Raw genomic sequence first — 14,035 nt, forward strand, 5'->3', positions numbered from 1 at the left:
TCCCTAGATTAGGACACCTAAATGTCTGCAGTCTTGATATTCAAAGAAAGCCTCAAAATCCATCAGCGCTGGTTTATTTATCTGTTGGTTTCCACATTCCAAAGCCAACGAGTACAAAAGCAAAGAGCAGGAGAGGCACAGACAGCACAAAGCTGAGCCCCGCAGCTGGCTTCACAGGAGTGCTCCCGCATTTGATCTTTTTGTGAGGTTACTAGGAAACTGGATACCAACTGCACTGACTCTGGGAGACAGATGAGGTGACATTCACAGACACAGGATGACAAACCCAATCTTATTGGAAACACAGGGAGGAAATAGGAAGTTTTCTTTACTGCTGAGCCAAGAAAAGATTGCCGAGCTGATATGCACCATAATGTACAAGGCTCTGCTTGGCTTCAGGACTCACCCAGAACGGTAGAAACAACTGAAAATCATCTAAATCCCTGCTGCTACTTTTTTTTTTTCCCCTCCCTCTCATTCCAAACCAAATTCAGAACTCACGCAACACACATCCTGCAACAATATCCCTTGTCTGGATCCAGAGGCAGCAGTGATGTGATAAACCCTGGCATGTTTTTAGCATCGTCTCCCAGAGCTGAAGTAAATAACGTGACAGGCTTCTCACCAACAACTTGCTCTTCATCTTTACCCCAGATGCTAGCAGAGAAGCATGCAGTATTTTTAAATCCCCTAACCACCACCAAGCTATGCACAACTACACTAAAGCATATTTCTTTATTTACTCTGTAGAATATTTTTTGAAGATGTTTCTGCATTCTTCAATACATTACAAGGTTAACAAGTAAAATCTGCTAAGCATATAATTCTAAAACAGGGAACAATAAAGATATTTCATCTTTAAATGGAATAGCTCAAACACATTACAAAATAATAATACATTCAGTTTCTCCTTAAATAGTAGCTTAGTGAAAGGAAAACAGGGAACACGCAAAACATGGCACTAAAATCACTAAAATGAATGGCAGGAAAGAAGCATAACGCACAGAAGTGCAGTTCTGTGACTGTGTGACAAGGCCATACTGCAATCATCAAATTTCAGCTGTGAGTTGCCCTCACTTAGTTGTAAGGGCAAATTCAGGTAAAAGATATGGTCTGCCCTTATTCCCTTCAGGTGGCTTCAGCAGACAGACTGAATTAACAACCCATGCATTTTCCCCAGTGTCGCATACAAACTGCACTCTAAACAAAAAGGAGGCATCTGCTCCAATCCCTAAATGCTAGTTTCACAAAGGATGTATGTGCAATATACCTGACCCACGATGGTCTACTGCTACAATACACTGTCAAAGGGTACCTCTGGCAGAAGATAGTGAGGACTCCTGAAGTTCTCAATTTTTGTCTTCCAATGCCTTCCAATAAACAGCATGGCAGCAGAACTGACACAGTAATAAAAGCATATGGGATTACAAATCACAACATTTTTTATAAAGGACTGAATATTATATATTTAAAAGCCTACCTCCGTTCTCCCATAATATAGAGCAGACAGCAGGACATGTGAGTGTATTCAATGTACAACTGCAAACCGTGAATGGTCTATGAAGACCACTGAAGAATGAAGACCAAAAACTATGAAGTAGCTCCAAAAAGTAAAATAATTCAATTGATTTAAAATGGAAGTATACACACACACATACTCCACTAAACTAACACTTTTTAAGTGCAATATTGGAAATTCTCTCTGCCAAGACCAAGTCAAATCTTGGCAGAAGTCACTCAATAGGCATTTTCCAACCTGTGCCCCAGAAAGCAACTCCTACAGGACAGCAGAGAGCAGGGGATCGTATGGCACCGCCCCTCCTCCTTCCTCCTGGCCGGCTCTTTCTCTGCTCTGGCTTATCGCTGCCATCAGAGCAGCACACAGACTTTTCCAGGCAGTTAGTAGTAAGGAGAAATACAATTCCTGGCTACCTCCAATAACACTCACTGTTACTTAAGCAGAAAAGCACTACGAATTCCGTCAGTAGCTACTGAAATGTATATATACACATACAGAGATGTGCATTTAAAGAAACCTTTATTTGCTTGTGGCTTTTTGTTTGTTTTTAAATAAATACTCTTCATGCACCAGGAATATTCAAGAATGGAAGATCAAAAGGTCCAGCTATCACAATGTGATTCAGACCATGAAAATCATCAAGCAAACTCCCAGATTAAATTATGCATATTGCACCTGCGCAGCAAGTATTTTTTTTTTAAAGATCTGCAAACATCACAGGATGACTAAAAAAGAGGCAAGAACCCAGGCAAGAAGGATTCCAGCATTCAGGAGCAAGAGCACTCATCTCCAGGAGAACCAAGAGCACTCACAGGCAGTGCATAACACATTCCCCATAGGAGTGCCCAACAGGTAAACTGATGAAGGCAGCATTCCCACAAAACAACAGGAGACACACTAGCATTTTTCTGTCTTTGTAAAATGTCTTTTTTGTTTTGTTTCTTTGTTTGTTTTTTAGCCAAAGACTACACATTAGCTACACTGCAAGGGAACAACTATTTAACATACTTTCAGGGAACAGGAAAGACGTCTTAGGAAGATGAAAACATGTAACTGACTTCTCTTCATCTTCCTACCAGGACAGTAATTTCAACTATGAAAATATTCCAGTACTTATTTATCAAAATGCAGCTCTGAAACTTAGTATATCACAACTGGACTCTCCATATGCCTGCTGCACAGCAAAGCGGGTGGTCCAGCATTCAGATCTGGAGCTCCAAACGTAGCCGGATGTTCCACCACAACCAACAGAACTTGGTTTCCAACAGATGTGCTTCTATGAAGCCCAGTGGCTATTTACCATTAAGTACCTCACTTGCTTCCATGCTTCCCCACACATCCCTAGGATTCTTTGCATTTGCAGAACTGTTAGTCCATATATGCCCGTTTCCAAATACTGACACTTCAACCCGTGCTTTTGTTAGCTCTCAGCTCTTCCTCTCACCCCCAACCCCTTCTTTACACACCACCCACCCCATTCCCCACCACCTCTGCACAGTGCTAACCAAGAGGCAGTGCTCATGAAGCCAGAACGAAGAGGTAATTTAGTACCAGATCCTTTGGAACCACCTCGGAAATGCCCTCCTTGTGGAGATGGGCACTGTGCAATTCCATCAAGGCCATCCAGCTCAGAGGGACCAGGAGCCTACTGGTACACTGATAAAAAGCCCCTGGGGTGCAGTGAAACTGCTGGCAGCAACTACCACTTCACTCCAGTGATGAGCAGCAGAAGGGTCTGGAGCTGCTCACAGGGACAGCCACCTAAAAACAGAAGCCATGGATGAATTGGAGCAGCGCTCAAGGCAGTACACATGGAACCAGGCCCGACAGAAAAACGCCACTGTTCTTCACAGGGGAGCAGAGGAAGAGGATGTTCATATTAACAAGTATCAACTAGTGAGAGATTAATTACCTATGTGGGACAACCTGACCTGTTGTTAACAGAAGCCTCATCGCAGCTTCCTCCACCCTTTGTGATTTATACCTGCTCCTGCCTTGGGGACAGGGAACAGGCAAGCAGACAGCCAGCGCTGCGCCCTGCCACGCTGCAGAAGCCCGGTACCGGCCTGGAAGGGGAGACAACTGGAGAACACTGGGCCACCACAGTTCGCAAGAGCAAACACGAGTGCACGCATACAGCGGGCAGCGTGTGGGACCTGCTGAGCCGGAGGCACGGTGCCGAAACGCCCTGGTTGAGCGTCCCTCGCTTCGGCCCTGCTTACGGCAGCTCTACGTGAGCTGTATCCGGACAGCGATGAAACAACAGACAACACACAGTACACAGCAGGAAAGCAGCGGCGTTTCAGGTGTAGCACGCATTCTGCGTTCGGAACAAAGCCCAAAGCCCAGAGCCCGGGCCGTGCGGCAGCCGGAGCCCCGAGGAGCGCGGCGATCCCTGCCGCCACACGGCGCGGAACCCCCGGGGCCGTTCGCCCGACGGCCGCGCGCCAACGGCAGCGCCGCGCCTCCGGCCGCACGCAGCGCCCCGCTCCCGACCCCGTCCGCACACCGCCGCGGTGCGTGCAGCCGCGCTCCCAGGAGCGCCGAGCGACACAAAAGCGGGGACCGAGACGGCCCCGCGCGCCGCAGCCCGCACGGCACCGCACGGCTCCGCCTCACCGACCGCGCGTTCCGCGGCCGCCCCCGGGAAAGACGGCCGTGCCCCCCGCCGCGGCCCGGCCCCCCGCGCCCGTACCCGCGCCTCGGAGCGCGCAGTGACAGCGGACATAAAAGGAGCGGAAACAATGACATTCCCGCGGCCCTCCTCGCCCCGCGTCCCCTCGGCCCGGCCGGGCCCCGCGCTGAGCTCCCCGCTCCCGGCCCCCGAGCGCCCCGCGGGGCCCGGCGCCGCCCGCCCTCCCGCCGCGGGGCTGTGTCACGCCGGGCCCGGCCCGGCTGCCCCCCCGCCGCCGCCGCCGCCGCCCCCCGCCGCGGCCCCGCTTACCGCCAGGTCGGGGCTGTGCGAGTCCCGCTGCGAGACGGCGCGGATCACCCCGGCCCGCCAGCGCCCGCTCTCCGCCGGCTCCTCGCCGCCGCCGACGCACAGGAACCGCTTTCCCACCAGCTCCGGCCGCGTCTCCACCGCCACCGCCATGGCCGCCGTGCAGCGCCGCCGCCGCCGCCGAGCCCGCTCCGCCGCCCTACGGGCCGCCCATGGCGCGCGGCGGGGGCAGCGCGGGGCTCTTCCCTCGGCGCGGTGGGTCCGCGCCCCTCGGCCGGGCCGCGCCGGGGGCCGCTCCGCCGCTGCAGCGCGACGCAAACACCGCGGGGCGGGGGAGGGCCGGGGGCGCGCGCTCCCTCCCTCCCTCCCGCGCTCGCTCACCGCCGCGCTGCGGCCCCGACCACTCCGCCCACGCAGCCCACTGCCATGGCGACCGGCGCCACGCGCCGTCTCCCTCCGCCAGGCAGCGCGCGGGGAGGGGGCGAGCGGCCGCCGCGCGGCAAAGAGTCCGGAGGCGCTCGGCCCCGTCGGGGCTCCCGGGTCTCGGGGGGACGCCGAGGGGAGCTCCGCGCCCGGCGCGGCCCCGGCGGCCGTCGCCCGCCCGGCGGGGAGAGGAGAGGAGAGGGGACGGGACGGGCCGGGCGGCGTGCGGCGCTGCCGGCGGCCGCTCCTCCCGGCGCGGGCCTGGCGCGGTCCCCCCGAGCGGAGCGGAGGCGCCCCGCTTCCGTGCCCGTCCCCGGGAAGAGCGTGGGTCCGCCGCGATCCGACACGCGCTCGGCGCCCGGTCCTGCAGGGGGCACGGCCCCTTCCCGAGGCTCTGCCCGCGCCGCGTCCCACGGAGGTGCGGTGCTGGGGAGCCCGGACGCCGGGCTCGGGCCGGGGCACGCCGTTCTGGGGGGCTGAGCACCGGGAGTCCGGGTGCTGCCGGCACAGCCGCTTCGCGGCTTCTAGTTCGAGACTGGGTCTGCAAGCCGCACTGCCTCTTCTCCCCTCCGGTTTAGCTGGGTGCTACCCAAGCATCCATCTTTCCTTACTGCCAGCGCCGAGCTGTACGGGAACGTTTATCCCTCACGAGCCGTTAGAGGCACGAACCCCGCGGCACCCAGCACCACCGCTGGGCACCGAGCTTAGCGTGCCTCCGCTCAGAGCTCCGGCTCTGGCACAGAGCGCGGCCTCATTATGCGTTGCTCCGTCTCCATCCGTTGCCGTTCTACTCGGCCTGTGTAGTAACGCTGAGACAGTTTTAAGGTATTTTCCATCCTGTTACCGAGCAGTGCAGCTCTTGTGAGCTCCTGCTCTCTGTACTGGTATGCCTGCTTTCAATAGGGCAGGTTAATGATCTCTCATCTAATGCTGGAAAGCAAATTTGAATAGTGCACTTTGTGAAAAATAGATTGTGAGGCAAGAGCAATAATTCAGAAGTGCCAGCCTAGCACATTCCCATGTATTTCAGTGGAACAAATAACTTCTGGTACAAGAGAAGTTAATTAAAGAGAAGAACAAAGAGCATTAGAATATTTCACAACACATAACATTCACGTGAGAACCCTGAGCTGCCTGGCATCACCTTGGCAGCAGGCTGGGGATGCACAGAGATGCGTTCCATGGAACTTGCAGAAGAAAAAAAACACGGTGCATTTGAGCAAAATGGGCCATTCATCCACATTTCAAGGTAATGCTACCACTGACCAAAAACCTGCAGCCTCACGCAACGAGCAAAATGACACTTACATAAGAATGGAGCACTTTATGAATAAGTATAGTATAAAAAGCAGTTACAAGGACAGCTGAATAAGTATTAATCATATCAAAACTCTTTATAGCTTTATTAGATTCCCTCTTGTTTAGCCAAAGAGTAATTTAAGATTATTACTGAATTATACACTTAAGTAGATTACATTAATGTGCAACAAACCATAAAAATATGCCAAAAAAGCTGAGTTACATGATTCTAATTGGCTAAGCTTGTGAATTTATCATAGAAGTATTCTAGTTTTCATAGTAATCATCACAGAGTATTAAGAATCAAATACTATTTTACTTGTTCCAAATAAATCTGGTGTCATCACCTCACAAAGCGATGACACCAGAATAAAGTTCCAGCATAGTTCAGAACTGATGACATTAATGCTTAGGTGTAAATTTCAGCAGTCAGTTCCCAGACGCCAAGTGAAATCTCTGCCCAGCTCCCCACCACACCTCCCAGCGCCTTCTTTGCTTCCTCCTTTTCACCGTCCACCTCTGCAAGGAGCTGGAAACAGCAGAGTGCCAAGTGCTTGGCGTGCAGATAAATCAGCTCAGTCTCCAGCTGCAGCAGAACTTAAGGCAATGGTGCTGTGCTGGGGCCTCAGCGCTGAAGATGCAGAGACCAGCTTGTAAATGCTCAGTGCTCTATCATATCACACTGCAGTAGGATTTCTTCCTGCCTCAGGAGCCTTTGTAGGAGTCAGACCAATATAACCATCTCCCTTTTAAAGCAGTACCTCCTCTACATCCTTGACAATTGTTTATGCAAATACTTGAAGATTTTAAATATCATCATCTATAGAAAGGATTAAGGACAGCATGGATTGATGCATCTTCTGAAGAAAGTGGCAGAAGGAAGCCTCCTCTCAGTTTAGTTCAAGATGCCAGAAAAGTCATCCTCCCTGGGCTCAGCAGCAGCACTCAGAGACAGGCAACACCAAAACAGAGACGACGTTGTCAGGCTTGGAGAATATCAAACAAATTCCAAGTGAAATGTCTCAAAATCTGGACATGAGAAGGAGTCCTGACAAGCTCTCCCATTACTGCACTTCACTGCCTCTGCAGCTTCTCCCTACCAAATAAACAAATCACAGTTTGTTTAGGCAGGTGCTCTTTCTTCCCCCAAATTTCCAGAGCTATGAGGACTCAGAGCCAAGCATCAGATCCATGAGCCCAAAAGGCTCAGCTGTGCCCCTCTCCACACAGCCCAACTCAAACTGACTCCAGCTCTTGCCATTTCCACACAATCCTTGCCCTGCCTCAGGTGTTGGGAACTATTTCCTCTTGATCTGCGGGTGCTTCACCCCTCTTTGCCCATTTCCCACCCCAGCATTCTGTGACTGAAGTGCCTGAGGCTGAGCCCCAGGGCAGGGGGCTGCTCTTAAGGGAAACTCTCCTGTTGCACTTACACCCAGCCCTAGCACAGCTTTGGTACTAAATGCCAGCACTGAGTGACTTAGGTACCAGCATCTTCAGGCAAAGTAAAAGAAGTTCAGCCATCCCAAAAAAAAACATAGTGACACTGATGCTAGATATGGCTTGCTGGGTCAATCCTTTCTCACCCAAATATAACCAGTATTTAACACCTGAGCCCACCTGAGGGAGGCAACTCTGTCCTGTCACAAAGGGATAGGAATAGGAAAGGGAGGGATACAAAGATCCACTTTTCTTCCATCCTTTCAAGCAATAATAAAAGCTATTTCCATGATTTTGAAATCACAGCATCTTCCATCTTTTGCTGCAATTGAAAAGACATTAATGGTGCTGTTTTTATTTTCAACAAGTGGATTCTATGACTATTTACCCCTCTTCAGCTGGGCACTGAACTGCATGTTACTAATGGCATCCTTTAAATGTCACAGACTGCTAAATCACTTATTTATACCCATATATTTTCAGTTCCCCATCCCTGAAACTATATACACAGGTCAGTTGCAAAATTAAGATCTTTACAAGGAGCTATTTCTAACTTCCAAGTTGAAGTGCAGCACAGCTTGTGTTGGCAGTAATTGTACCTTCTGCATACAGAAAATGCTACGCTTAGAATTGGCTATTTCCACTTTGCAGCAAGAAAAATTCACTGAGGAAGGGCAAATGACCTGTTGCAGTCACAACTCTTAAGGGGAATGGATGTTGAATCAGGTCTCCCTAGAATTCTATAGCGTATACTTTTAGATCCATTTTATGTTTCCTTGGAAAATAATAAATGTCACTTTCCTCTGAATGGGTAACTTATCAGAGATTTGGAAAGCCACATTTTGCTTCTAAAGGCTCACTACTAGGAAATTAAGAGTCTATACTTAGTAGCATTTTTCATCATTTAGTTTTTCAATGTTTCTCAAATAGAAAATAGACAGTATACAATAGTTAAATAGACAGAATAGACAGAGAAAAGCTTCCCCCCCTACAAATATCAGTCTTTCCCCTCCAAACTTACTTTGGTCTTTAACTACCTTACTATTATCTTCTATACAGAGTCCAAGAGCTTTTTGTAATGCATCCTATGAAAAATTTCTTCTGTAAGCACATAATTGAGTAGTGAGGCAATCCCTAAGCACTAAATGAGACATAAATCTAGTTAAAAATATATATCACTATTTTAAGGCACTTATTTAATGCAGGTGCAGAGAGAAATGCAAAAAAAAAAAAAAAAAAAAAAAAAAAGTGCAAAGATGCATCACAGAAGAGATGAGTCTCATGTAACTAACATACAGTGACTCACTACTATTTATCTCTGATTGTCTATGGCTGCAGCTCCATTCAGAGCTGCTGGCTGGCCAATCCTGATCCTTTCCTGTGTCTCAGATTTCTAACGTGTAAAAGGGCTGCAAATTTACTGCAGTGTTTACACTGCAGGTAAATACACAACCACTCCCCACACCCAGGTATTGCCTGCAGAACTTCCTTAATGTTGTCCTAACTGTGGCTACGGCACACAAAGGAGGAAAATTTCCGCTTATTGCATGTGCAAATCACTTCAACCACATCTGTACTAGAAAACATTGTAATTCACGTGGTGCTGCTCTATCAGTTCTGACAACAATACGGAATGCTGTGGGGTTGTTTTACAGCGAATTTGCAACTGAGATGAAAATAAAATACGCTCTGATTCTAGCATTTCTTTCTCTTCCAGTTAACAAGGTGTATGGGAACTGTTGAGTCATGGCCTGAAGCACTGATGGAGCACCTGTGGAAAGGACCCGTCAGCCCTGGGAGCACAGGTGAAGACAAGAGTGGAGCCTGGCTGCACCTCTTAGACCTCATGTAAGGGCTGACTGCCACCGGGAAGGATCTCTGGTTGGAGATCTCTCCTATGTGGAGTCTTTCTGGTAAGCCTACATCTTTGGAGATGGGTGAGCACCTTTACTCTCCTTTGAAATACCATCCTGTCTGTGCTGGTCTCTTTGCTGCTGTGTTCCTGTGTTGCCCTTCCACTGTGTTTCTGAATGTAACATGAGGAGTAACCAAAAGATGAATGAGTAAATCATAGAATCACAGAAGAGTTTGGATTGGAAGAGAGCCTAGAGATCATCTAGTCCAACTGCCCTGCTGAGACCAGAATCATCTTTCATTTGATCAAAGCCTTCTCCAGTATGATGATGAACACTTCTATTGAGTAAGTGGAGACACCTACAACTTAAAGATGGTTTTCTGTGCATCCCCTTCCTCAGAAAGTTTGTTGATGTCTTAAGGTATTAACCACTCTATCTGCCTACTCAAGCCTAAGCTAAGGCTGGTGTTTCACTACTTCTAATGGTGCAGTATAAATATAAAAATACCTGTTTTGTACAAGCTCTGAAACCACTGACTTTATGGTTATCTAGAGTGTATTTTTACTTATTGCTTGTTACATAACACTAAAATGTTGTTTGTTGCTATCTCTTTACTGTGACAAGGCTTTGAAAATCAGCGGATCAGCAACAGTAAGAGAACTTGTGAAACCAATTCTGACTACTTTATGGGAAGCACCCACCCCAGGTTAGTATGTGTTAGTCACTCAGACTCTTTGTAGAAGAACTTCACTGTGTGATGATTTAATGATGCTTAAGTAATCACTTTATAATTACCACTAAAATAAATGTATCTATTCTCTCTGAATTAGGAGCTAGACCAGGACACTTATCCTCACTGGAGATAACTAATGCACTATGTGAGACCCTAACTAATAAAGGCAACACAGGGGGAAGAGGAACAATTATTTTTGACTAAAACCTTCTGTTTCAACTGAATGCATGAAGTGTTGTGAGCATCTTCAACAACTCCAACTCAGGAGGCAAAATCTTTAAAGCTTGATTAATACTCTACTTAAACCCCAAATAAAGCTTCTCATGCACTTTAAAATAACAACAAAAGATCAGTATTAAGGACTGTGTCATTGTTCTCATACAGGTAACTTCCTCCCTGCTGAATTTCTCCAGTTTACTTGCAAATTGCTTTGATGTTTCTGCAGGTAAGGGCTCCTGCTGATAGCAGCTTTAGGTTGAAATTATTTGGATGCTATTTGGATTGCTCTGACATAACTAAAACAGGTAATGGTTACAGTAAAAATATAACTTAGCTTATCATGCAGTAGTATGCTATAGCAAACTGATTAGATATTTGGAAGGCTGGGAATACTCTATATCCAAGATGGGAGCTAGCTGAACTTAGTTATCACTAATTATGTGCGAAGTAGGAAAAATTACTTTAAAATATTACTTACGAGTACTTCCTTGTTGGGTGAGGGGAAACAGAAATGTCGTTTCTTTCTGATATCACGGTAGAAAGAAAAGTTCATAGACAGTCATTTAAAGAAAAGAGTTCCTCTAGCTAATGCCTTTTTTTAAAGGTTCAGTACTATCTTTCTCCTCAGTTTCTTTGCTCTGTTTCTTTTAATATCACTTTTATTGCTACGTTATACAAATTCCTTTGCATTTTCTCAATGCAATAGTTTTGCTCTTGCTATATCATAATCCATGTATCACTAAAGGACAATTTCTTGATATTATCTTTGTCCAAACCACTATCATATGTGATAACTACCATTAAACTCTTCAGATTGCTATTTTTATTCATGAAGTAGTAGTTCTTTCTTCCTGCCAGTAGATTAGCTCAAAATTGAATTAAAAATGATACATAGCTTTCTTATATTCCAGCCACCAGACTTGTTAAGTTTCTGTGTCAGGAAAGGCAACAAATTAGTGTTTTGTTCTACAGTGCAGTAATAGCCATTATTTAATAATATTTACCTGTTTGGTGAAAGTTCTTTTATTATTTCCTGGTGTATAGGATGCAGACAAAGAATGTTACTGATTTCATGCTGATTAAGCAATAGGGTTTCCTAATTATCCCCGGCCCTGTTACCAAATTAACACTATCGGAAGTTTTCTACTGAGTCAGTAACATCTTCATTTAATTTGCTGTTCTCATTTAGGAGTGTTCCAAGGTCTATCTGTTACATTTGTTCAGGCTATGCTTAAAACTAGCCTGGAAAGGGAATTAATTTAAGACTGTCCTTACTGTAAGAACAGTAATGAAACGCATAATGACAGTCTGAAGGGTACAGACCTACAGGAACAGGGAGATGAGAAGGAACTTGATTGTAGTCTTGGGTTTAAGAAGAGATGACTGTGTTTGCTGCTGTGTCATGTAATTGAATAGAGATTGCTGCAGAGTCACCGGCTAGTTGATGTTGGAAAGGACCTTTGGCAATTGTCTAATCCAAGTCCTCAGAGCGGAGTCACCTGCAGTAGGTTGCTCAGGGACTTGTTCAGTCAGGTTCTGAACATCTCCAAGGCTGGAGACTTCACAGCCTCTCTGGGCAACCTGTTCCAGAGTGTTCCAGTGCTCACGCAATGAAGTCTTATTCTCAAATAAAATTTCCCATGTTTAAGTTTGTGCCCATTGTCACTTGTCCTTTCACTGGCATCACTGAGAAGAGTGACTCCTTCTCCAGTCCATCTTTTTTATTCCAGTTTTCTACACCTTTAAAAATTCCAGCAACAGCAAATAGGCTGTTACTTGTATGATGTAGACTTGAAGATATTAATACAATGATTACTGATCATGAAACCATAGAATGGCAGTGGTTGGGTCTTTAAAGGTCACCCGTTTCCAACCCCCTGCCACCAGATGAGGCTGCCCAGGGCCCCGTCCAAACTGGCCTTGAATGTCTTCAGTGATGGGGGCATCCACAGCTTCTCTGGGCAGCCTGTGCCAGTGCTTTGCCACTCTGAGTAAAATAAATAAAAAATTGTTCTAATATCAAATATAAATTTCCCCTATTTTAGTTTAAAAACATTCACCCTTGTCCTATCACAATCAGACTGTGTAAAAAGTTGTGTCCCCCCTGTTTATAAGCCCCTTTTAAGTACTGTAAGGCTGCAATGAGGTCTCCTCAGAGCCTTCTCCATAGTGAAAAAGACCAACAGCTTCAGCCTTTCTTTGTAGGAGAGGTGCTCCAGTTGTCTGATCATCTTCATGGCCTTCTTCTGGACAGCTCTCAGCATCGTTCTTGTGATGAAGAACTCCCTAGGTGTGGAGGCAATATCCAGATGGAGTTACTTGCTTTTCTGTCCACATCCAACTGCCCTGAGCTATCTTGTACATTTATACTTAGATACTGATCGTGCTCCAAGAGTAATAGGCCAAAGTACGAGTGGGCTCTGGTAATAGAAATAGCTGAAGAGGATGAATAATAAATAAAAGTAAATCTTTGTGTTCTAGGCATCTATTTGTCTCTTCCTTTTGTATTTCTTTTTACTTCAATCACAATGCAGTTTTGAGAAAATTTTGCATGGTATTGCTGAGTTGCAACAGTAACTGCACGAGAACATCATTTTATCTGAAGGTGACACTCCTAAAGATGACTCCAAATTATAAAACACTGAGTAGTGATCTTCACTATAATGAGAGAACAAAACATGCAAAAAGTTCCCTGGCACAAGTTGGCCTGCATCTAGAACCTTAGTAGGTAATTTTGGATTTCAGGAAATGCCAGGAAACTGATTCTGCTGGCTTTGTAATTCAGGTGAAGCTATTTACCTGAATCAGAATTTACATGACTGTACCTGAGCTTTACTTGAGATGATTCAGAAAGGTAATGTTCCAAAGAAGGTAGTGAGCCAGCTGGGGTGGCTATGCTGATGTTCCAGATTGAGGAGTGACAGTCCCTTTGTAGGAAGAAGCCTTAAACAGCTCTTATTAAATCTTTAATTTGAGACTCCCATCTGCCCTAATGTAATGCAAATCCCTTCCTTTTCCTTCTAGAATTAGTGACAACAGAAGGATAAACTGAAAGTTCAAGGAAATGGTTATAATAAAGCACCTTGTGTAGGACTTGAAGTCTCACAATATCTCCAGTTTTCTCATGTGTTAGTCTGCTTTGAACCCTGTGCCTCAGCTGTGGCCAGCAGTTCAGCACTTCATGTTTCATGTTGTTTAAGAGAGATTTGTTACGTAAAATGAGGCTGACAGCACACGCTTCTGGTAACTGCTAATCCAACTGAAGACTGAAGTCATTAATATAAGAGATCTTAGTGGTGTTTACAGTTGTGATGCAACGTCATCTGCAGGGAAATGGAAAAAGTTAAAATATCTTCCAGTTTATGCAATAGCTCAAAACTTCCTTAGTGACAGTGCTCATGGAACGTGGTACTTGAGTTGTACCTGAGAACCAAGTGGGTCAACCACTTTAATCCATTTAATTAATTAATTTAGTGCCAATTAATTAATTTAATGCCACTTAATCAAATTCTACAGCCACTCAGAGCCATAAAGGCTATTTCATGTTTCTTCATTCAGCTAATTAACGCACTTAAATGTTGTATATCAATCATTTGTGCGGCTCC

At 46.3% G+C, this 14,035-nt stretch overlaps 1 protein-coding gene and 1 long non-coding RNA gene across 3 annotated transcripts in view; one reads left to right on the forward strand and one right to left on the reverse strand.

Annotated features, from left to right (window-relative positions):
• The window catches only part of JMJD1C (jumonji domain containing 1C), a 145,899-nt gene extending 141,271 nt beyond the window's left edge, over nucleotides 1-4,628 (reverse strand). Inside the window, exon 1 of the mRNA XM_031602836.2 lies at nucleotides 4,464-4,628. Within this exon, the coding sequence (XP_031458696.2) occupies nucleotides 4,464-4,613 (150 nt within the window). The 5' untranslated portion in view covers nucleotides 4,614-4,628. The remainder of the gene's footprint in view (nucleotides 1-4,463) is intronic.
• A 4,270-nt stretch (nucleotides 4,629-8,898) lies between these two features.
• LOC149917016 (uncharacterized) lies at nucleotides 8,899-13,066 on the forward strand. 2 transcript variants are annotated; one of them, XR_016468527.1, is made up of 4 exons: nucleotides 8,899-9,822; nucleotides 10,103-10,184; nucleotides 10,596-10,656; nucleotides 12,636-13,066. It is a non-coding gene; the product is annotated as an uncharacterized LOC149917016 (long non-coding RNA). The 2 variants fall into 2 exon arrangements; XR_016468528.1 differs by lacking the exons at nucleotides 10,596-10,656; nucleotides 12,636-13,066 and adding an exon at nucleotides 10,309-10,585.
• Nucleotides 13,067-14,035: the final 969 nt, after the last annotated feature.

The sequence above is a fragment of the Phasianus colchicus genome, chromosome 8, assembly GCF_987193195.1.
Source record: "Phasianus colchicus chromosome 8, bPhaCol1.hap1.1, whole genome shotgun sequence".
NCBI lineage: Eukaryota > Metazoa > Chordata > Aves > Galliformes > Phasianidae > Phasianus > Phasianus colchicus.